This window comes from Oncorhynchus keta, chromosome 27 (assembly GCF_023373465.1).
Source record: "Oncorhynchus keta strain PuntledgeMale-10-30-2019 chromosome 27, Oket_V2, whole genome shotgun sequence".
NCBI classification, from domain to species: Eukaryota; Metazoa; Chordata; class Actinopteri; order Salmoniformes; family Salmonidae; genus Oncorhynchus; species Oncorhynchus keta.
In genome coordinates, this window is record NC_068447.1 from 41,088,958 (window position 1) to 41,111,472 (window position 22,515).

At 40.7% G+C, this 22,515-nt stretch overlaps 2 protein-coding genes across 5 annotated transcripts in view; one reads left to right on the forward strand and one right to left on the reverse strand.

The window, feature by feature from the left end:
- The window catches only part of igfbp6b (insulin-like growth factor binding protein 6b), a 73,548-nt gene that overhangs the window by 12,347 nt on the left and 38,686 nt on the right, over positions 1 to 22,515 (reverse strand). The window lies entirely within an intron of this gene.
- spryd3 (SPRY domain containing 3) overlaps positions 1 to 22,515 on the forward strand; it is a 94,017-nt gene that overhangs the window by 6,366 nt on the left and 65,136 nt on the right. For all 4 annotated transcript variants that reach the window (XM_035739139.2, XM_035739143.2, XM_052482436.1 and 1 more), the window contains exon 3: positions 12,296 to 12,371. In XM_035739139.2, coding sequence (XP_035595032.1) covers positions 12,296 to 12,371 — 76 coding nt within the window. The remainder of the gene's footprint in view (positions 1 to 12,295; positions 12,372 to 22,515) is intronic.

Consider the following 22,515-nt stretch of genomic DNA (forward strand, 5'->3'; position numbering starts at 1 on the left):
ATCAATAATTTGTGTAAGAGTGGTGATAGCTAGCTTAGCATTTAGCGTTAGCATTTAGCACGCAACATTCACAAAAACCAGCAAAGGGATCAAATAAAATAATTTACCTTTGAAGAACTTCAGATGTTTCAATGAGGAGACTCTCAGTTACATAGCAGATGTCCAGTTTTTCCTGAAAGATGCTTGTGTAGGACACAACGTTCCGTTTTGTTACTATGCATTTGGCTACCGAAACTAACCGAAAATTCAGTCACCTAAACGTCGAACTTTTTTCCGAATTAACTCCATAATATCGACTGAAACATGGAAAACGTTGTTTGAATCAATCCTCAAGGTGTTTTGTCATATATCTCTTCATTGAAATGCCAGTCCTAGAAGCGTGCATTCTTCTCTGATTCGGATGGAAAAATACTGGGACCTGACTTTTGCGCACCAATTTCCACGCAGACACCATGCGGGACACTTGGTAATTGTAGGCTCTTATGGGCAATCTTCCAATGATATGCCTACAAATACGTCACAATGCTGCAGACACCTGGGGGAAACGATAGGAAGTGTCCGTTCATTCCTGTCGCATTCACAGCCATATAAGGAGATCATGGAAAACGTGCCTCCAGAAATCCTGTTGATTTCCTGGTCACTCAAACATCTTGGTTTTGCCTGTAGATTTTGTTCTATGGCACTCACAGTGAAAATCTTTGCAGTTCTGGAAACGTCAGAGTGTCTTCTTTCCAAAACTATCAATTCCAAGCATAGTCGAGCATATTTTCGTGACAAAATATTGCGCTAAAAACGGGCACGTCTTTTTATCCAAAAATTAAATACTGCCCCTATAGGTCTAACAGGTTTTAACTTGAATTTGACACTCTGAAATCCAAGTACTGGAATACCTTGAAAATCTGATGTTTTAGCAAGACGGTATTTAAAAAGTACAGATAAATTATCAAATATGTTAATATGAAAAAGATTAGAAAAATATATTGGTCTTGCAAATTAATTTCCAGGCAGACTACCGAATTTTATTTCCCCATGTGTTATGCACTCTGGTTGCCAGGCAATCCTGCTCATTCCATCCACACTGCCACTCAGCCAGGCAGGTACATACCTGACTGATTAGGCGAACATCCCATCGATAGCTAAAATTCCGGGCAGATGTAAATTCCAGCCTGCCTGGTAGGATATTGATGTTTATGAATGGTTTTGCCAGACCCATCCAGGGATGTAGAGGGTAAACGCTGTTCATGCACCTTTTTATTTGTGAAATAGCGTTTACTCACCTTTTTTTAAAATTTAGTTATCGATTACCCGCATATTATTGCGTTCCCAGCGTTGATCAATGCTCAAAAGCTAATTGCGCTTACATTTGCGAACAAGTGGAGTCATGTATGCTCGTTATATCCTCCTGCTCCTCCACCTTCACATTCACTCTCCACTCTGCCCACGACATAGGCCGAGAGGTGAAAATAATAATAATAATAATAATATATGCCATTTAGCTGACGCTTTTATCCAAAGCGACTTACAGTCATGTGTGCATACATTCTACGTATGGGTGGTCCCGGGAATCGAACCCACTACCCTGGCGTTACAAGCGCCATGCTCTACCAACTGAGCCACAGAAGGACCACATAAATGAAAAGAACTACCTCAGTCCAGACCTACAGTGGCAGAGAGACGCCGCTCACAGTGGGATTTTTTTAACACCCCTTGACTCTTGCCACCAAAAAACCCAACTGTTTTTCAAAGACTTAGTGTACAACTGGTAAATAGGCGTGGATATTTCAGTCAGACAGATTAACTAGATAGGTAGCTCAAGGGCTCTGGCTGATAGCCAGGTAGCTAGCTGGTTAGACGGATTAAGTTAGAATCTAACGTTGAACGGAGCCTGATCTCAACAGGAGCAGTCGACAGAAATGAAGCTAGCTATAATCAAAACATGGACTACCATAAGTTATCACAACAAAATACATTTTCTTTACAGTGAGTAGCGAGACAGAGTGGTGAGTGAAGGCTAAATCAAATTAATCGCGAAAGAGCATTGCTTTGGGTAGGCAAAGAAGTTGACTTGCTTTCTAGTTTGAAGAACATGAAGCTTTTGATGACGTTGTTTTCTGTAATTTTCTGTGCATTCTAATTCCAGCGTGTACACGCTTGTTCGCGTTCCGTTTGGCCTTCTGGCTTCAATAAAGGAGATACACAGAGCGTGGAAACATTGAAGCAAGCAGGGAGAATGGTTAATAGTACAGTGGTTCCCGAACTTGGGGTCTGGGACCCATGTGGGGTCCCCTAAAATGTAAATAGGGTTCCGTGAGTTAGAGAATCTTTTCATTTGATCAAACACATTAATAGATGGTTTCTCTTCACAAATTGATATAGAATACAGAAAATATTAGTGCTGGAAAAAGTACTTAAGTCCTTGAATTTGACTTGTCACTGTCGGTAAGATCCATGTATATGGGTCATAGTGTTATTACCATATTATGACAGGTTATGTCAGCTGTTATGACATGGTTATGACCGTACTGGGTGTCAAGTATAGTGTTACCGTAGTTTCAGTGTCCCTTCTGTTCATACTCATTCATGTCATGAGGTCTGTTATGATACACAGTGATTGAAATCATTGAAAACATTTTAGGGGATACTCTGTACACCACTAACTAATTTCTAGCACATGATCTGAACATTTGACTCACCCACCCCAAAAACAATGAACGTCCTACTGACCCAAGCATAGTAATATTGATGTAGTCATGCTCTGGTATTTGAACAAAACAAGATGACAGCAACAGAGTTAGCAAGAGCCCAAACTGAGCTGGGACCACCTGGCCCATAATGGAGTTCATCAAAGTGTTAGGCTAATGCATCATTATACTGTCTCGGCGGAAAACGGGTTCCTCCCCAAACTGTGAGACACAAAACACTGAAAAGGGACAGTTCTGTAACTCAATATGCCAACTCAGTAAAAACAGGGTTGTCCTATGAAAAGATGGTACAGATAGGCTATACGGGGGAATTCCGACTCGAGTTCAGTGTGTGTAAATTAAATGTGATTCTCTTTCTATGCACTTTTCTTTTCTCGTATTCTGACCTTGAACTTAAGCATGAGAATAGCATGCTATTCACCTGCTATTCACCTGCTATTCACCTGCTATTCGTTTGGGGGTGAAGATGAATCAAGGTGTGGCGGTGGTGTGTCTACAGATACACCGTATTCTGACCGTGACTTAATTACCTCATAATTCCACCCCCTTTATGCAAGAGGAAACTATAAGGTCCAAGCGGTTCCAAGTGGAAAAAGCAGCCCCTTCATTTCTTTCCAACTGTTCATCTGGGTAAGAGGGTGGGCTCTAGAACATCTTATCAGCCAATCAGGGCTGTGTATCTAAATCTCTTCAAATTTGTTTCCTACAGCCAATACGATCAGACTGAGCATTTCAAGGGCCAAAGCAGGCTCAGGGAAATAAATGATAGAACATATGTTTTGGAGTTATTTTCATTAGTCCTTTACGCTTGTAACCGTATGTATACGGGTTGAAAATTGCAGATTTGGGCACTGATAATCAAGATGACAAATATGGGATTTCATGGCACCTTGGTAGTTTGAATTTTTTTTAATGCACATTGTTTTAATCAACATTTTAGTTTATTTGATAGCTTATCAAGTATAGCACACAGGAATCTGTGTTTTTATCATCAATGTTATATTTGTTAACATATTTCGCTATTTCTCCAACCTTTTCAATCAACTAGCAAATAGTTAAGATTCAAATACCAGCCTAGCTAGATCTTTCTAGATCCTCATCTACTGGACCAAAATATTCAGAAATGGCAGCAACCTTCATTCACTACACACACAAGGATTACACAGATAGCAAGTACAGCACAGATTAAAACATCCCTGTGTAAGGGGTTTAAGAACAGCCTATTTCAATACAGGCTCTTATGGGAAACATGCAGATGACTAGGTAGTAGGAGACGAATTAAGAAACAAAAGTATATTGTGCACATTCGTATTGAGAGCAATACAGCACCGGAGTTGGGTTGATAATGGACAGCTATTTCTGCAGGCTGACCCTCAGGCAAATGACGTCACCCACCCCAAGTCCATACAGTCCACACAGAGCGCAGTTGATCAACCAACATGTAATAAAACGGTTTCCAGCGTTTTGCACTCTACTATGTCAAGTCTTTAACAAACCATTCTCTTTTGTATGAGTTCATCTTAGACAATGAATTTTACATGACCTGTTTCACTGAAGCAAGAGGAGGACTTTTACCAACTAAATGAGGCAGCTCTGCCTGGATATAAATACATTGAAAAGGCACACAAGGCCTCCATTGGACGTAATGGAGGCCATGCTGTTTTATACAGAGAATGCTTTATTTGAAACCTATTGACTGCTGCTGATTTTCAGTCTTTTGAGTGCCTTGCTTTTTAGACAAGCACTTAATTTATGCGTACGTTTTCTGAAATATTAACCTCTGCATGCCCCACCTTCTCCAGTGTGATTTTGGGTGACTTTAACATCCATATTGACTCACCAAAGTGATGTATTGCTGCTGATTTCCTCAACTTGCTGGACTGTCTAAACCTTGTGCAACATATGAATGTTACCAACCACAACCGTGGACACACATTAGACGTCATTATTACTGGAGGTGTCCCTGTATCTGACCACATGACATTATCTCTGATGGCACCCACTCCGCTCCACCGCCCAAAGAGGACCATTAAATTTAAAAAACAACGAATCCCTCTTCCTGGAACACATACAGCCCACCTTTGAGTCTGACTGCAGTGAGCTGGCACTCAGCGACATGGTCAACCTGTATAACAGCACAAGTACTACCCTGAACATCCTTGCTCCTGAAAAAAACGCAAATTAACTGTCCAATGCTCTTCACCCTGGTTCACTGATGAACTGTGCGGAATAAAGAGTCATGGCTGTAAGCTTGAGAAGCGCTGGTGGAAGGATGGCCTCACTGTCCCATTACTGGCCTACAAAGACCACCAAACAAGCTACTCTGCTGCCCTAAAAGCAGCAGGATCAGTCTTCTACTGCTGCCTTCTACCATGATTGACACAAACAAAACTAACCCCAGAACCCTGTTCTCAACCATCATCCGCCTTCTCAACCCTGCAAACTCATTACATTTACATTTAAGTCATTTAGCAGACGCTCTTATCCAGAGCGACTTACAAATTGGTGCATACACCTTATGCCCTCCTGCAGGCTCATCTGAGCAGTGCAATCGCTTCTCAGAGTAAGGTTGACATTAGAACAAACATCATGGCTTCCAAAACGACCTGCACCCCACCTCCTGAGCCCCCAACGCAGTCTGCCCCTCCCCTCAGCAACATAAACCACTATGCAGTCAATCATCTTTAAAATGAACGTCACCACTTGCTCCCTTGACCCTATCCCTACTTCAAACCTGCTCATCTAGCCTGCTTCAGTTTGATACCACCCTCCTCAACAAGTCCCTGCTGACCGGGGAGATACCATCACTCATCAAAACCGCTGCAGTCACCCCCTTATTGAAGAAACTCAACCTTGAACATGACATCCTATCCAACTACAGGCCTATCGCCAACCTCCCCTGCATATAGCCAACCTCCCCTTCCTATCAAAAGACTGGAAAAACATTATATAAAGCATTGTTTAAAGTCCTATCTGATATATTTACATAATTCCCATCAATTCCCATTATTAAAATGGCTGGAGTTGGGTCAGTGTCAATGACAGTGTGTTGGCACAGCCACTCACACTGTTAGTGGTGGCTGTTTAACAGTCTGATGGCCTTGAGATAGAAGCTGTTTTTCAGTCTCTCGGTCCCAGCTTTGATGCACCTGTACTGACCTCGCTTCTGGATGATAGCGGGGTGAACAGGCAGTGGTTCGGTGGTTGATGTCCTGATGATCTTTATGGCCTTCCTGTAACAACGGGTGGTGTAGGTGTCCTGGAGGGCAGGTAGTTTGCCCCCGGTGATGCCAGTCCTCACTACCCTCTGGAGAGCCTTACGGTTGAGGGCGGAGCAGTTGCCGTACCAGGCGGTGATACAGCCCGCCAGGATGCTCTCGATTGTGCATCTGTAGAAGTTTTCTTTTGGTGACAGTCTTCTTGTGAGTGGACCAATTCAGTTTGTCTGTGATGTGTATGCCGAGGAACTTAAAACTAGCTGTTCCATCGATGTGGATAGGGGGTGTTCCCTCTGCTGTTTCCATCAATTTTAACCATCTTCCCTGTCCCTGCTGAAGAAAAGCAGGCCCAAACCATGATGCTGCCACCACCATGTTTGACAAACAAACATAACGTTTGCATTGTTGCCAAAAAGTTCAATTTTGGTTTCATCTGACCAGAGCACCTTCTTCCACATGTTTGGTGTGTCTCCCAGGTGGCTTGTGGCAACTCTGGTGAAAGTTACCAATTACAGTGCCTTGCGAAAGTATTCGGCCCCCTTGAACTTTGCGACCTTTGCGACCTTTTGCCATATTTCAGGCTTCAAACATAAATATATAAAACTGTTTTTTTTTGTGAAGAATCAACAACAAGTGGGACACAATAATGAAGTGGAACGACATTTATTGGATCTTTCAAACTTTTTTAACAAATCAAAAACTGAAAATTGGGCGTGCAAAATTATTCAGCCCCCTTAAGTTAATACTTTGTAGCGCCACCTTTTGCTGCGATTACAGCTGTGGGGTATGTCTATCAGTTTTGCACATCGAGAGACTGAATTTTTTCCCATTCCTCCTTGCAAAACAGCTTGAGCTCATTGAGGTTGGATGGAGAGCATTTGTCAACAGCAGTTTTCAGTTCTTTCCACAGATTCTCGATTGGATTCAGGTCTGGACTTTGACTTGGCCATTCTAACACCTGGATATGTTTATTTTTGAACCATTCCATTGTAGATTTTGCTTTATGTTTTGGATCATTGTCTTGTTGGAAGACAAATCTCCGTCCCAGTCTCAGGTCTTTTGCAGACTCCATCAGGTTTTCTTCCAGAATGGTCCTGTATTTGGCTCCATCCATCTTCCCATCAATTTTAACCATCTTCCCTGTCCCTGCTGAAGAAAAGCAGGCCCAAACCATGATGCTGCCACCACCATGTTTGACAGTGGGGATGGTGTGTTCAGGATGATGAGCTGTGTTGCTTTACGCCAAACATAACGTTTTGCATTGTTGCCAAAAAGTTCAATTTTGGTTTCATCTGACCAGAGCACCTTCTTCCACATGTTTGGTGTGTCTCCCAGGTGGCTTGTGGCAAACTTTAAACGACACTTTTTATGGATATCTTTAAGAAATGGCTTTCTTCTTGCCACTCTTCCATAAAGGCCAGATTTGTGCAATATACGACTGATTGTTGTCCTATGGACAGAGTCTCCCACCTCAGCTGTAGATCTCTGCAGTTCATCCAGAGTGATCATGGGCCTCTTGGCTGCATCTCTGATCAGTCTTCTCCTTGTATGAGCTGAAAGTTTAGAGGGACGGCCAGGTCTTGGTAGATTTGCAGTGGTCTGATACTCCTTCCATTTCAATATTATCGCTTGCACAGTGCTCCTTGGGATGTTTAAAGCTTGGGAAATCTTTTTGTATACAAATCCGGCTTTAAACTTCTTCACAACAGTATCTCGGACCTGCCTGGTGTGTTCCTTGTTCTTCATGATGCTCTCTGCGCTTTTAACGGACCTCTGAGACTATCACAGTGCAGGTGCATTTATACGGAGACTTGATTACACACAGGTGGATTGTATTTATCATCATTAGTCATTTAGGTCAACATTGGATCATTCAGAGATCCTCACTGAACTTCTGGAGAGAGTTTGCTGCACTGAAAGTAAAGGGGCTGAATAATTTTGCACGCCCAATTTTTCAGTTTTTGCTTTGTTAAAAAAGTTTGAAATATCCAATAAATGTCGTTCCACTTCATGATTGTGTCCCACTTGTTGTTGATTCTTCACAATAAAATACAGTTTTATATCTTTATGTTTGAAGCTTGAAATGTGGCAAAAGGTCGCAAAGTTCAAGGGGGCCGAATACTTTTGTAAGGCACTGTACCTACTGATGGCTGCAGATTCTGGATCAGCTAGCCTTCTCCTCCTCTTAGAACTGCTCTGAATTGGTTATCCTCCTACCGCTCCAATGGGAATTAATACATCACGATTGAAGAGTCCAGATCTGAGAAGTCTTCAGTCACATGGTGTCCCACAGTGGTCTGTTTTGGGGGCCTATTCTGTTCCTTATCTACATGCTCCCTCTCGGCCAAACATCAACTTGCACTGCTACGCTGATGATGCCCAAGTATATATTAACACCAAACCGGACACCATCTCAGCCCTAGCAAAATGTAGCAGCTGCATAGATGACATCAGGGCATGGATATAGAGAACTTCCTTCAGCTGAACAGCAGAAATCCCAAAGCTATGCTTATTGAACTTGAACCAAGTAGGTCCCCAATGCTGCTCTACAGTTGATGGCCAAGACATCCATCTGTCCTTTGTCATCTCTCCAACCTGGGAGTCAAGATTGATACTTCTGTCTTTGATGCCCATATAAAACATCTGCAAAACATAATTTTTCCATCTGAGAAACAATGCCCAGCTCAAACTTTTGCCCTCCCAGCCAGATTGCAGAGAAACTTGTCCACGTCTTCAACTTCTCCTGACTTGATTACGGCAACACTCTGTTTGGGGACCCTTCCAGCCAAATCACTTCAGAGGCTACAACTCTGCCAGAGTACTGATCAGGACCAAGAAGTCAGCCCACATCTCCCCGTCCTTGCTGAACTCCACTGGCTACCGGTCAACAATAGGGTTGACTTTAATCTTCCTAGTGTTTATAACCTCAAATGGATTGGGTCCTACCTACACCAGGGACCACATTTCTATCAATGTTAGAAGGGAGTTTCTCGAGCAACTCCCTACTTATTCAATTCCCCAAGACACATCTCCGTACTATGGGGGACCGAGCCTTCTGCTCCCTTGCCCCTCGCCTATGGAATGTTCTCCCTGATCATCTGAGAGCCGCTCCATCAATCAGAACTTTTAAGGGCTCTTAAAACACATTTCTACAGACTCTTTCCTATAGTCCTAATCTGGAAAGTCCCTTTAGGATGTATTGCTATTTCCTGCCTTGATTCTAAATGTATAATGTTTTATATTGTAATTTCATTTTTATTGTTTACTATGTTGAGCTTTGAGAACACTACTGAATATATCATTAAAAATGCCTAAATTGGAACGCAGTGCATGTACAGTAACATGCTATACATGATGTCAGAGCTCTAGCTCTGCGCTGTATGGGCTTTGACTGAAAGCTGTTCTGAATTTGAGCACCTTCACTCCTGCTTATTGGGCAACTTTTGAAAACTTTTGAAAATGTTTTGTTGTCTGAGGGAAATGCTGTAAATTTAAGAGGACTATGTATTTTGAAAGATGAGACGTTGAGGATTATAGTAAATACCACTGATGTCGTACAAGCAAGCCTTACACCCGTGAGTCCAAATGGAAACTTCACATTTCCATATCATAGACAAGATGGCGCCGATAGACGTGGTCACCTGGTTCCTAGCTCCTAAGAAACTTTGGAGTATTTTTAAAATATTTTTTATTACTGCACAGTTGGAGCTAGGAAGACAAGCATTTTGCTGCACCTGCAAAAACATCTGCTAAATATGTGTATGCGACCAATACAATTTTAGTTGATTTCATAAAGCTCATGTCATATACAGTGTCAATGTTTATGATCACTTTGTTTGATGTAATGTATGGGGGCTTTAAAGACTTGTGATTGTTTAATTGAATGTGTTTAAGCTTTATGAATCTCTTTGCATGTAGGCCTATCTGATAGTCTTGCATTAAAATATGGTGCATCTATAACAGGGCTGGGCAACTTTGTACTTTTTTTGAAACTCCGTCGTGTTCTCAACTTGCTGTTGAGTTAGAGTAGTAGAATACACAAGGTGAAATTTTGAAATGTGTTTTTTCTGTTTTAGTGTCAGTCACTGAAAGTCACTCAATTAGCCCATGTCAGCAATTTCTTTTTAGATTGGGAAGTTGGTCTAGCCAGCTATCTAAACCAGGGGTATTCAACCTATTGCTCAGGGACCCCGCCCAGAGAATCCGGTGACCCAGGGACCCCCATGTTAGCAAAACAAGTTTTTTCCATATGTCCTATCCACTGAATTATAATGGCAAGGACAAGTGATCAACATTTTAAAATGAATTGATTTGGTAGATTGATTTTCATTATTTTGACCTCCCCACATAATTGGATGAAGTATAAACTCTAACAGCCAATTAGCTAGAAAGTTAACTCCAAACTAGGGCCCTGACAATAATAGAATTTGGGGTAACGATTAATTGGCATTCAAATGGGCACAGTTGTCATAATTGTCATTTTTTGTTAATGTTTTGTGCTTGTAATGCCACTTTGAAAGACATACAGTGCCTTTGGAAAGTATTCAGACCCCTTGACCTTGTCCACATTTTGTTACCTTACAGCCTTATTCTAAAATTTATTAAATACTTTTTTCCCCTCATCCATCTACACACAATACCCAATAATGACTATGCAAAACAGGTTTTTAGAAATGTTTGCTAATTTATGAAATGACGTGACAAGCTTGGCACACCTGTAATTTGGGGAGTTTCTTTCATCTACAGATCCTCTCAAGCTCTATCAGGTTGGATGTGGAGTGTTGCTACACAGCTATTTTCAGGTCTCCAGAGATGTTCGATGGGGTTCAAGTCCGGGGTCAAGCTGGGCCACTCAAGGAAATTCAGAGACTTGTCCTGAAGACACTTGTCATGGCTGTGTGCTTAGGTTTGTTGTCCTGTTGGAAGGTGAACCTTCGACCCAGTCTGAGGTCCTGAGATCCTTTCATCAAGGAATTATCTGTACTTTGCTCCATTAATCTTTTGCTCGATCCTGACAAGTCTCCCAGTCCCTGCCGCTGAAAAACGTCCCCACTGCATGATGCTGTCACCACCATGCTTCACTTTAGGTATGGTGCCAGGTTTCTTCCAAAGGTAACGCTTGGCATTCAGGCCAAAGAGTTCAATCTTGGTTTCATCAGACCAGATGATATCATTTATCATGGTCTAGTCTTTAGGTGCCTTTTGGCAAACTCCAAGTGGCTGTCATGTGCCTTTTACTGAGGAGTGACTGCCGTCTGGCCACTAACACGAAGGCCTGATTTGGTGCTGCGGAGATGTTTGTCCGGATGAAAGTTTCTCCCATCTCCACAGAGGAACTCTGGAGTTCTGTCAGAGTGACCACCGGGTTCTTGGTCCCCTCCCTGTCCAAGGCCCTTCTCCCCCGATTGCTCAGTTTGCCCGGGCGGCCAGCCCTAGGAAGAGTCTTGGTGGTTCCAATCTTCTTCCTTTTATGGAGGATGGAGGCCACTGTGTTGTTGGGGACCTTCAATGCTGCAGAAATGTTTTGGTTCCCTTCCCTAGATCTGTGCCTCGACACACTCCCGTCTCGGAGCTCTACGGACAATTCCTTCGACATCATGGCTTGGTTTTTGCTCTGACATGCACTGTCAATTGTGGGACCTTTATATAGACTGGGTGTGTTCCTTTCCAAACATGTCCTTTCAATTGAATTTAGCACAGATGGACTCCAATCAAGTTGTATAAACATCTTTACCACAGGTGGACTGGAAACAGGATGCCCTTGAGCGGAATTTCCCATAGCAAAGGGTCTGAATACTTATGTATTTTCAATACATTCGCAAAAATTTCTAAGAACCTGTTTCCAGAAACAGGTTTTTAGATTTTTTAGCAATTAAAATAAATAAATAATATATATATATTAATTTAAAAAAAACATTTTTTTAGAGTAAGGCTGTAACATAACTGGAAAAAAGGGAAGGGATCTGAATAGTTTCCGAAGGCACTGTACCTAATGAATACAACTACGACATACAGTACTTAATACAGTACTTAATACAACACAGCTTTGGTGACACCTCTGTCTCAAAAAATAATGGTTTAGATTGTTTAGAAATGTTGGAAATTTAAGCTTCTCCCAACTGTGCCGTTCTGCTTGTAAAATAATGTGAAAATGGAAAAACTGCTTTTGGTTAAGTGTTTCTACTTGAATATAACATTGAATACCCCTTCTCCTAAAACGGAATATATTAAAACAATTATGACTATTATTATACGACAACTAAATTCAGCTTATGCCCCCCAAATGTGCCCCTGGCTCTTATCTCAAACTAGGATCTTCACCTTGTAATTTGCAGATGTCTGAGTGAAAAGTGTCTCCTTGTTATTTCTCTTCAGCTATCAAGGGAACTCTGATGAGGTTGGCTGCTATGTGGCTCCCCGTCCCTTATCAAAGGGAAACTGCTACTTTGAGGTAAGTGTTAACACCAGTTTTATTTTCACCAATGATTAGTATCCTTAGATGATGATAGCCTTATCTTTTGAAATGTGTGTGCCTTGCACGCTTCTAAGCAGTTATTATTTTCAATTGTACAATGGGTGGGTCTAATGCTAATAGGGGCAGCAGGTAGCCTAGTGGTTAGAGCATTGGGCCACGCCAGTAACCGAAAGGTTGCTAGATCGAATCCCTGGTACTTGTCATTCTGCCCCTGAACAAGGCAGTTAACCCACTGTTCCTAGGCCATCATTGTAAATAAGAATTTGTTCTTAACTGACTTGCCTAGTTAAATAAAAAATAAAAATCCTGAATGCTGATTGGTTAAAATCGGATTCCAGCCGCTGTCTATTCCACAAGTTATCAACGGCTAAAGCTATGACGTTAAAATGCCTATTTACTCTGTTCCATTTGACTGTGCAATCCACTGTCTCATCAGTCCAGCCAGGCCATTTATAAACTTGATCTCCACTATGAAAAACATCTAGACATTATCCAAACCTAATTGAGATGGTTCGGGATGAGTTGGAGCACAGAGTGAAGGAAAAGCAGCCAACAATTGTAGTGCATGTGTGGGAACTCCTTCAGGTGAAGTTGGTTTAGAGAATGCCAAGCGTGTGCAAAGGTGTCATCAAGGCAAAGAAAGGGTGGCTACTTTGAAGAATCTCAAATGTAAAATATATTTTGAGTTGTTTAACACCTTTTGGGTTACTACATGATTCCATATGTTATTTCAGAGTTTTCGTGTCTTCACTATTATTCTACAATGTATAAATAAATAAAAACCCTGCAATGAGTAGGTGTGTCCAAACTTTTGACTGGTGCTGTATGTATGTATGGCAATAGAACAAATGACTGTCCATATATACAGAACAAAAAGACTCAATGACTGTCAACCGAAGCGATAGAACGAACGACCTGCCGGCTTGGGTAGCAACCCTAGTGTCGGGAGTATGAAGGATGAAATAGTATGAATAAATTCATCAAAATATTTTTTTCCCATGAAAATATGTATATCATTATTTGAATATGTTGGTAACCCGTTGTATAAACGTGATAATGCCCTCGAAGCCGGTGTTTGGAGGATACACTAGTTTAGTTTAGTTTATTGTATTTTTACAGGGACAGTGCACATTAATCAACGTTTCAGTAAAAGTGCCGGTTTTAGCCAGCCGGCTAATTTTCAACCGCAGTCCCTGGGCAGGTTATTAAAAACAATTACAATATAGACAATAGCACCATAGACATAGCAACATAGGACAAGCAAGACATAGCATACAGACAGAGCAACATAGAACAAAAAGCAGCAAGACAAAATTCATAAAAGCAACAAAGTGTTTCCATACCTCACAAGCTACAGACAACATGGAAAGCGGCAACACACAGCTAGGGACCATGTTCACAAATCTGATTGACCTTTAGCCATGTCTTCAAGCATTTTGTGAAAGTGTGATATGTGGTGCAGTTATGTGTGTCTGATGGCAGTGTATTCCAGACATGGGAAGCTCTCACAGAGAATGCAGATTTACTAAAGGTGCTTTTCCTTAGGGGAACTATACAGTCACCTCTCATGGCAGACCTTGTGGATCTGCTGCCATATGTCTGGGTTTTCTGTTTAACAAAAATATTGAGTGGAGGGGGAGCCAGGCCATTAAGGATCTTGAATACAAGACATGCGTCGGTGTATTGCACAAGATTTTCCCAACTCAAGAACTCATGTTTTCTAAGGCTGTGACAATGACGATGGCTATTGGGCTTCCTATCAAGCACTTTGAGAGCCTGTTTGTAGACAGACTGAATAGGTTTTAATGTTGTACAGCAAGCTTGGGCCCAACTAGTCAAGCAGTATGTTAAGTGGGGGAGTATCATAGATTTGAAGTACAGTTTTGCTACCTCTGTAGTCAAACAATTTCGTATTAATCGGAAATTAGCTAGATTGAATTTAGTTATTTGAATTACCATTTTCACATGCTTTTTAAAAGAGAGGTTGGAATCAAGTATGATGCCAAGGTACTTAAAATCGGATACCACCTGAAGCTTCTCCCCTGACACAGACATCTGGCTCAGTAGCATCTGTTGCCCTCTTTGTGAAGAACATGCAAACAGTTTTTTTCACATTGAGATGCAAACACGAGTCACAGAGCCACTTTGTAACCTGGACCATTACAGTAGTGAGTTCTTGTGCAGCTTGTTGTTTGCTCTTTGCATGCACATATATCACTGTATCATCTGCATACATTTGAACTTCAGACCCAGTACATACAGAAGGCAGATCATTAATGTACAGGCTGAACAGGAGGGGCCCCAGTATTGACCCTTGGGGCACGCCCACATCATAGCTACGAGTGGGCGACAGCTCATTGCTCACTCTGACACACTGAGTTCTGCCTTCAAGGTATGATTTCATCCATCTCAAGGCATCAGGGGAAAAGTTGAACTTGGACAATTTTGTGATGACAATCTCATGGTTAACAGTTTCAAAAGCCTTCCTTAGGTCCAGAAACACAGCCCCAACAGCACCCCCTTTGTCCATCTTGGACTTCACATTTTCCAGAAGAAAGCAGTTGGCCGTTTCTGTGGAGTGTTTCGCTCTGAAGCCAAACTGCATGGAGTGTAATGTGAAGGGGCTGTTGTTGAGGTGGGCAATCAGTTGTTCTGCTACACACTTTTCAACAACCTTTGACACCACAGGTAGTATACTAATGGGCCAGTAGTTACTCACGTCAGCAGGGTCGCCTGATTTAAAGATGGCCGTTATTATGGCCGACTTCCATACCCTTGGAAACACACCGAGACCAATAGATGTGTTGGTGAACTTAGTAATGGGGCCAATGAGTGACTCTTTGTCGTTTTTAAAACACATCTTTGAAAATAATAATAATAATAATATATGGTAGAGTCCATCCCAAACCCACTACCCTGGCATCTTTGGCTTTAGTTCTTTTAGTGAGCTAATCACCTTGTTCACCTTTGACTCAGAAACCTCCCTTATGATGAAGACAGGTTGAGTGTCATTCACTAGCACTGAGCCCAAGAAATCAGTGGAGGGGTTCTGTGTCAGTAACCTGACAGTCAATAAAGTAGGAATTGAAGGCTGTTGCTATTTCAACTGCATCCTGTGTTAGATTGTTATTCACCATGATTTCTAGTCTTTTTGCAGTGTTACTATGGTCTTTCCCTGTTAACTTTTTTAGATTCTCCCATATCAATTTAGAATTTCCCTTTGCTTCACCAATTATGTTAATAAAAAGTTTGCCTTGGCCTGTCTGATTTCTTTTATCACCTTATTTCTCAGCATGGTAAACCTACGTCTGTCATGCTCTAATTTAGATTTTAGGGCTGTTTTTAGAGCATAATCTCGTTCTTTCATCAATTTCAGATTTCTCCATTTAGCCAAGGAAGAGTGCTCTTTTGGCCAGGTTTGGATTTGATTTTCTTTAGGAAGCCATTTATTGTAGTCTGGATTGTGGATAGAAAAACCTGACTATCAGCTTCCACGTCTGTATAGGACAAGAGATCATTCCAGTTTATTCCCTTAATTGCTTTTTCAAAATAGTTTAATTCACTCTTAGGTATTCTGAGTTGATCCGGCTTTCTAACAGTAGAGAGGTTAAACCTGCTCTTAGACAGCTTTCTGGCTATAAGTGTCAGATTATGATCAGACAGCCCAGTAACCATATTGAATGATTTAGTCACTCTCTCTGGTTTATTACTGAACACCAAATCAATCTGTGTTTTAGAGCAACAAGTCACCCTGGTTGGCCCTTTAACTAGCTGTGTAAGGTCAAAGGTATTAGTGATCCATTTGAGGGTTTTCCTTCAACACTTGTCTTCATAATTAATGTTAAAATCTCCCATTAAGATGACCTCTTTCCCAAAATCACATTCCCTAAGCATGGTATTAAACTGATCAAAAAACACACTTTTGGTGGAAGGTGGCCTATACATTCCAATGAGGGTAAAAGACATTTGGGGAGACGGTGTAACGTTCAGGCCGATACATTCTAGTTCATTATCACATGACCACTCAATTTGTTTACATCGGATATGTTCTTTAATGTAAATCATCACACTCCCTCCTCTTCCTTCAATCCTGTCTCTCCTGAAAACATTGTAGCCAGGCACAATCAAAGCAGCATATGGAGACTACCGTTCAAAAGTTTTTTTGTTTTTGAAAGAAAAACACTTTGTCAATTTAAAATAACATCAAATTGATCAGAAATACAATGTATACATTGTTAATGTTGTAAATGACTATTGCTGGAAACAGCTGATAAAAAAATAAAATGTTTTATGGAATATCTACATAGGCGTACAGGGGCCCATTTATCAGCAACCATCACTCCTGTGTTCCAATGGCAAGTTGTGTTTGCTAATCCAAGTTTATCATTTTAAAAGGCTAATTGATCATTAGAAACCCTTTTGCAATTATGTTAGCACAGCTGAAAACGGTTGTTCTGATAAGAAGCAATAAAACGGACCTTCTTTAGACTTGTTGAGTATCTGGAGCATCAGCATTTGTGGGTTCGAATACAGACTCAAAATGGCCAGAAACAAAGGACTTTCTTCTGAAACTCGTCAGTCTATTCTTGTTCTGAGAAATGAAGGCTATTCCATGTGAAAAATTGCCAATAAACTGAAGATCTGGGACCGAGAGACTGAAAAACAGCTTCTATCTCACGGTCATCAGACTGTTAAACAGCCACCACTAACATTGAGTGGCTGCTGCCAACACACTGACACTGACTCAACTCCAGCCACTTTAATAATGGGAATTGATGGGAAATGCTGTAAATATATCACTAGCCACTTTAAACAATGCTACCTAATATAATGTTACATACCCTACATTATTCATCTCATATGCATACGTATATACTGTACTCTATATCATCTACTGCATCCTTATGTAATACATGTATCACTAGCCACTTTAACTATGCCACTTTATTTACATACTCATCTCATATGTATATACTGTACTCGATACCATCTACTGTATCTTGCCTATGCTGCTCTGTACCATCACTCATTCATATATATTTATGTACATATTCTTTATCCCCTTATACTGTGTATAAGACAGTAGTTTTGGAATTGTTAGTTAGATTACTTGTTGGTTATTACTGCATTGTCGGAACTAGAAGCACAAGCATTTCGCTACACTCGCATTAACATCTGCTAACCATGTGTATGTGACAAATACAATTTGATTTGATTTGAACCTTGTGTACTACTCCCTTCACAGAACAGCAAAAACTGGCTCTAACCAGAATAGAAAGCTGAGTGGGAGGGCCCGGTGCACAACTGAGCAAGAGGACAAGTATATTAGAGTGTCTAGTTTGAGAAAAAGACGACTCACAAGTCCTCAACTGGCAGCTTCATGAAAAAGTACCCGCAAAACACCAGTCTGAACGTCAACAGTAAAGAGGCGACTTGCTTGCCTTCTAGACAGAGTTGCAAAGAAAAATCCATATCTCGGACTGACCAATAAAAATACATTATTAAGATGTGCAAAAGAACACAGACACTGGACAGAGTACTCTGCCTAGAAGGCCAGCATCCAGGAGTCGCCTCTTTCACAGCTTGTCTCCACGACTCCACAGCAAGTTGATAGTGGCTCTAGTTATCCAAATTTCCCAGATTTATTTTCTCTTCAAATTCAAGCAAATATGCGATCAAATCCATGAGCCTTGAGGTATAGATTAAGAATAAAGGGTTTATAAGTAGTTGATAATTGTTTAAATGCTAGGCCTACTTACTGTATAACCCCTTTACAAATCCTTTTAAGTATGTAACATGTTACCATACTAAACTTAGGTTGTAAACTTGGCCTAATATGAGAATATTGTAACAAGTTCAGTGTAATTTTATGCAGAAAGCTTTTCTTAGTAGCGTCAGTGCTGACATGTTGTTGAAAGTGATGTTCCTCATGCTCCTGACCTACATGAGATGTGTATGTGCGCAAGCTAGAGGCCATTTTCCAAGCAAGATACCAGAGTTTCTCAGAACCGAATCCCTTTTTATCAAAGAAAAGGGTAACCAAAATCATTCTCAAATGCTAGTCACAGTTGGAGTCTGATGGCTATCTGCAAGTTAGATTAAATGAGTTTGACATTTACAGTTAGAAGTTGAGAAGTGATCTTTAAAGAACTCCACATCCATACTTTATGTGATCCGGTTCTCAATTCTCATTCGGCGTGACGCACATCCTGTGAAATTCCCCCAGATATTGAAAGTTTGGGGGCATTCTTTCCCATAAAGGTCATTTGCCTTTCAGAGTATGCGTCACTAGTATCCTCATGTTTCCTCATTATGCTTTCACAAGGAAATAATTTCACCTTCGTCAGACACTGCCCCTGTGCACTCAAATCTAGGCCTATCTGTCTTCTGTGAATCCAGCAGAAGAACATCTGGGATTTGTGGCATTCCACTTATTTCAACATTTTTATTTGAATTCCATTTCAATCCATTCAAAGTCCATTCCAATTTCATCAGCCTATCTAAGCCCAGCTGCGTCTGTGAATCTTTCATTCAGACATTTATAAGCTTTTAAGTACCTTCTACTAATGTATTTGAACCTGTCAAGTGTCAAGTGCAGTACAGCCAGTAATGTAAAAGCCTAGAGATTGAACTGAACTGATCAAAAAGTTTCCTCGAATGAGTGCGGAGGAGAACAGGTGAGTGAGACCTGGACTTTCACTCAAAAACCCAAGGAGTTCAGTTTCAGACTGTGAATAATCACGTGGGATCCAGCCCAGAATCTGGGTTCAAATAGTGTTTTCTTTAAAAAACGTAATGTGATTGAGCTTGCTAAATTGCCGGATAGGCAGAATTTGCACTTTTAGGACTATCCCATTGGTTCCTCTGCCACTCTTCCTGGGTTCCAAGCACATTAAGGCACATCACACAAAAAATATACCAACCACAAAAAATATACATCATACAACATCATTACACCACAACATTTCTACAACACAGTGTATAATAACTAGAGGTCTACCGATTAATCGGAATGGCCGATTTCAAGTTTTCATAACAATCGGAAATCGTTTTTTTGGGGCACCAAATATATATATATTTTGTATGTATTTTTTTGTAAAATAAATTTTAAAATTGTATTTTTTTTTATTTAACTAGTTAAGTCAGTTAAGAACACTTTTTCTTGTTTTCAATGATGGCCTAGGAACCCACAATGATGGCCTAGGAATGGTGGGTTAACTTCCTTGTTCAGGGGCAGAACGACAGATTTTCACCTTGTCAGCTCGGGGGATCCAATCTTGCAACCTTACAGTTAAACTCGTCCAATGCAATAACGATCTGCCTCTCTCTCTCGTTGCACTCCACAAGGAGACTGCCTGTTACGCGAATGCAGTAAGCCAAGGTAAGTTGCTAGCTAGCATCAAACTTATATTATAAAAAACAATCAATCATAATCACTAGTTTAACGACACATGGTTGATGATATTACTAGATATTATCTAGCGTGTCCTGCATTGCATATAATCTGACTGAGCATACAAGTATCTAAGTATCTGACTGAGTGGTAGTAGGCAGAAGCAGGCGCGTAAACATGAATTCAAACAGCACTTTCGTGCGTTTTGCCAGCAGCTCTTCATTGTGCGTCAAGCATTGCGTTGTTTATGACTTCAAGCCTATCAACTCCCAAGATGAGGCTGGTGTAACCAAAGTGAAATGGCTAGCTAGTTAGCGTGCGCTAATAGCCTTTCAAACATCACTCGCTCTTAGCCTTCTAGTAGTTGTTCCCCTTGCTCTGCATGGTTAACGCTGCTTTGATGGTGGCTGTTTTCATTGTGTTGCTGGTTCGAGCCCAGGGAGGAGTGAGGAGAGGTACAGAAGCTATACTGTAACACTGGCAATACTAAAGTGCCTATAAGAACATCCAATAGTCAAACGTTAATGAAATACAAATGGTATAGAGGGAAATAGTCCTATAATTCCTATAATAACTACAACCTAAAACTTCTTACCTGGGAATATTGAAGACTCATGTTAAATGGAACCACCAGCTTTCATATGTTCTGAGCAAGGAACTGAAACGTTAGCTTTCTTACATAGCACATATTGCACTTTTACTTTCTTCTCCAACACTTTGTTTTTGCATTATTTAAACCAAATTGAACATGTTTCATTATTTATTTGAGGCTAAATTGATTTTATTGATGTATTATATTAAGTTAAAATAAGTGTTCATTCAGTATTGTTGTAATTGTCATTATTACAAATAAATAAATATCGGCCGATTTTAATCGGTATAGTCTTTTTTTGGTCCTCCAATAATCTGTATTGGCGTTGAAAAATCATAATCGGTCGACCTCTAATAATAATGCCATAAAACAATATTAATGTGTGTGTGTGTGTGCCTGTGTCTCTTTACAGTCTGTGTTATTCCATAAGGTGTAGTTTTCTGTTCTTTAGATTTGATTTTACTGCTCGCAAGAGTTACTTGATGTGGAATATAGTTCCATGAAGTCATGGCTCTGTGCAGTAGTGTGTGTTTTCCCGGAGTCTCTTCTGGATATGGGGAGTGTCCTGGGGCAAGAGACCCCTGGTGACATGTCTTGTGGGGTATGCATGGGTCTCTGAGCTTTGTGCTAGTCGTTTGAACAGACAGCTTGGTGCTTTCAACATGTTAAAACCCCTCACAAAGACAAGTATTGATGCAGTCAATCTCTCTTCTACTTTGAGCCAGGAGAGATTGACATGTATGTCATTGATGTTAGCTATCTGGGTATATTTAAGAGTCAGCTGTGCTGCTCTGTTCTGGGCCAACTGTAATTTGCCTATGTCTCTCTTGGTGGCACTTGACCATTTGACTGGGGAGTAGACCTGGTGTGAACAAAACTAGGGCCTGTAGAACTTGTTTTGCTGAGCAATGTCAAGAAAGCAGAGAAGCGCTTTATACAAACAGACCTCTCCCCATCTTAGCTACTGTTGCATCAATATGTTTTGACCATGCCAGTTTACAATCCAGGGTTACTCAAAGCAGTTTAGTCTCCTTAAGTTGCTCAATTTTCACATTCATTTCAAGATTTAGTTGAATGGTTTGTCCCAAATAAAATGTATTTCGTTTTTTAAATATTTAGTACTATCTTATTACTTTCCACCCATTTTAAAACAGACTGCAGTTCTTTAGGTATTGCAGTGATTTAACTTGCTGTGGTAGCTGATGTGTATACTGTTTAGTCATCAGCGTACATAGACACACAGGCTTTACTCAGTAACAGTGGCAGGTCATTAGTAAAGATTGAAAAAAGTAAGGGGCCTAGACAACTGCCCTGGGGAATGCCCGACTCTACCTGGATTATGTTGGAGAGGCTTCCATTAAAGCACACCTTCTGTGTTCTGTTAAATAGGGAACTCTCAATTGACAATAAAGCATTTTTCCAGCAGCCTATTATGATCAATAATGTCAAAAGCTGCACTGAAGTCTGAAAAAACAACTCCTACTAGCTTCTCATACATTTCTTTCAGCCAATCATCAGTCATTTGTGTAAGTGCTGTACATGTTGAGTGCCCCTCCCTGCTTTGCTATTCTTCTGTAGTGGAATGACTTTTGCTTCCTTCCAGGCCTGAGGGCACTTACTGTTCTGCAGGCTTAGATTAAAGAGATGGCAAATAGGAGTGGCAATATAGTCCGCTATCATTCTCAGTAAATTTCCATCCAGCCCCAGATGGCTTGTCATTGTTGATTGACAACAATCATTTTTTCAATGCTTACACACACTCTTAATGGATTTTTTTTTTTTTTTTTACAATGCTTGTCTTTCATAATTTGATGAGTTATGAATGGCTGTGTAGGTTCAGAGTTTGTTTTTGGCATTGCCTAAGTTTGCTAATCTTGCAAATGAAAGTAGATGGCAATATCAGTTGGTTTTGTGATGAATGAGTCATCTGATTCAATGAAGGATGGAGTGAGTTTGCCTTTTACTATCATTCTTTATTAGGGCTTGGCGATATGGCCAAAATATAATTTGACAGTATTTTATGTTTTAGATTAATGCAAATTCAATATTGCTTTATAAGTAGTGAGTGACACTAGGGTGGCAAAACATACATTCTAAGTGTTTCCAATGGGTCTTTCTTCATTCTGATTTGCTTT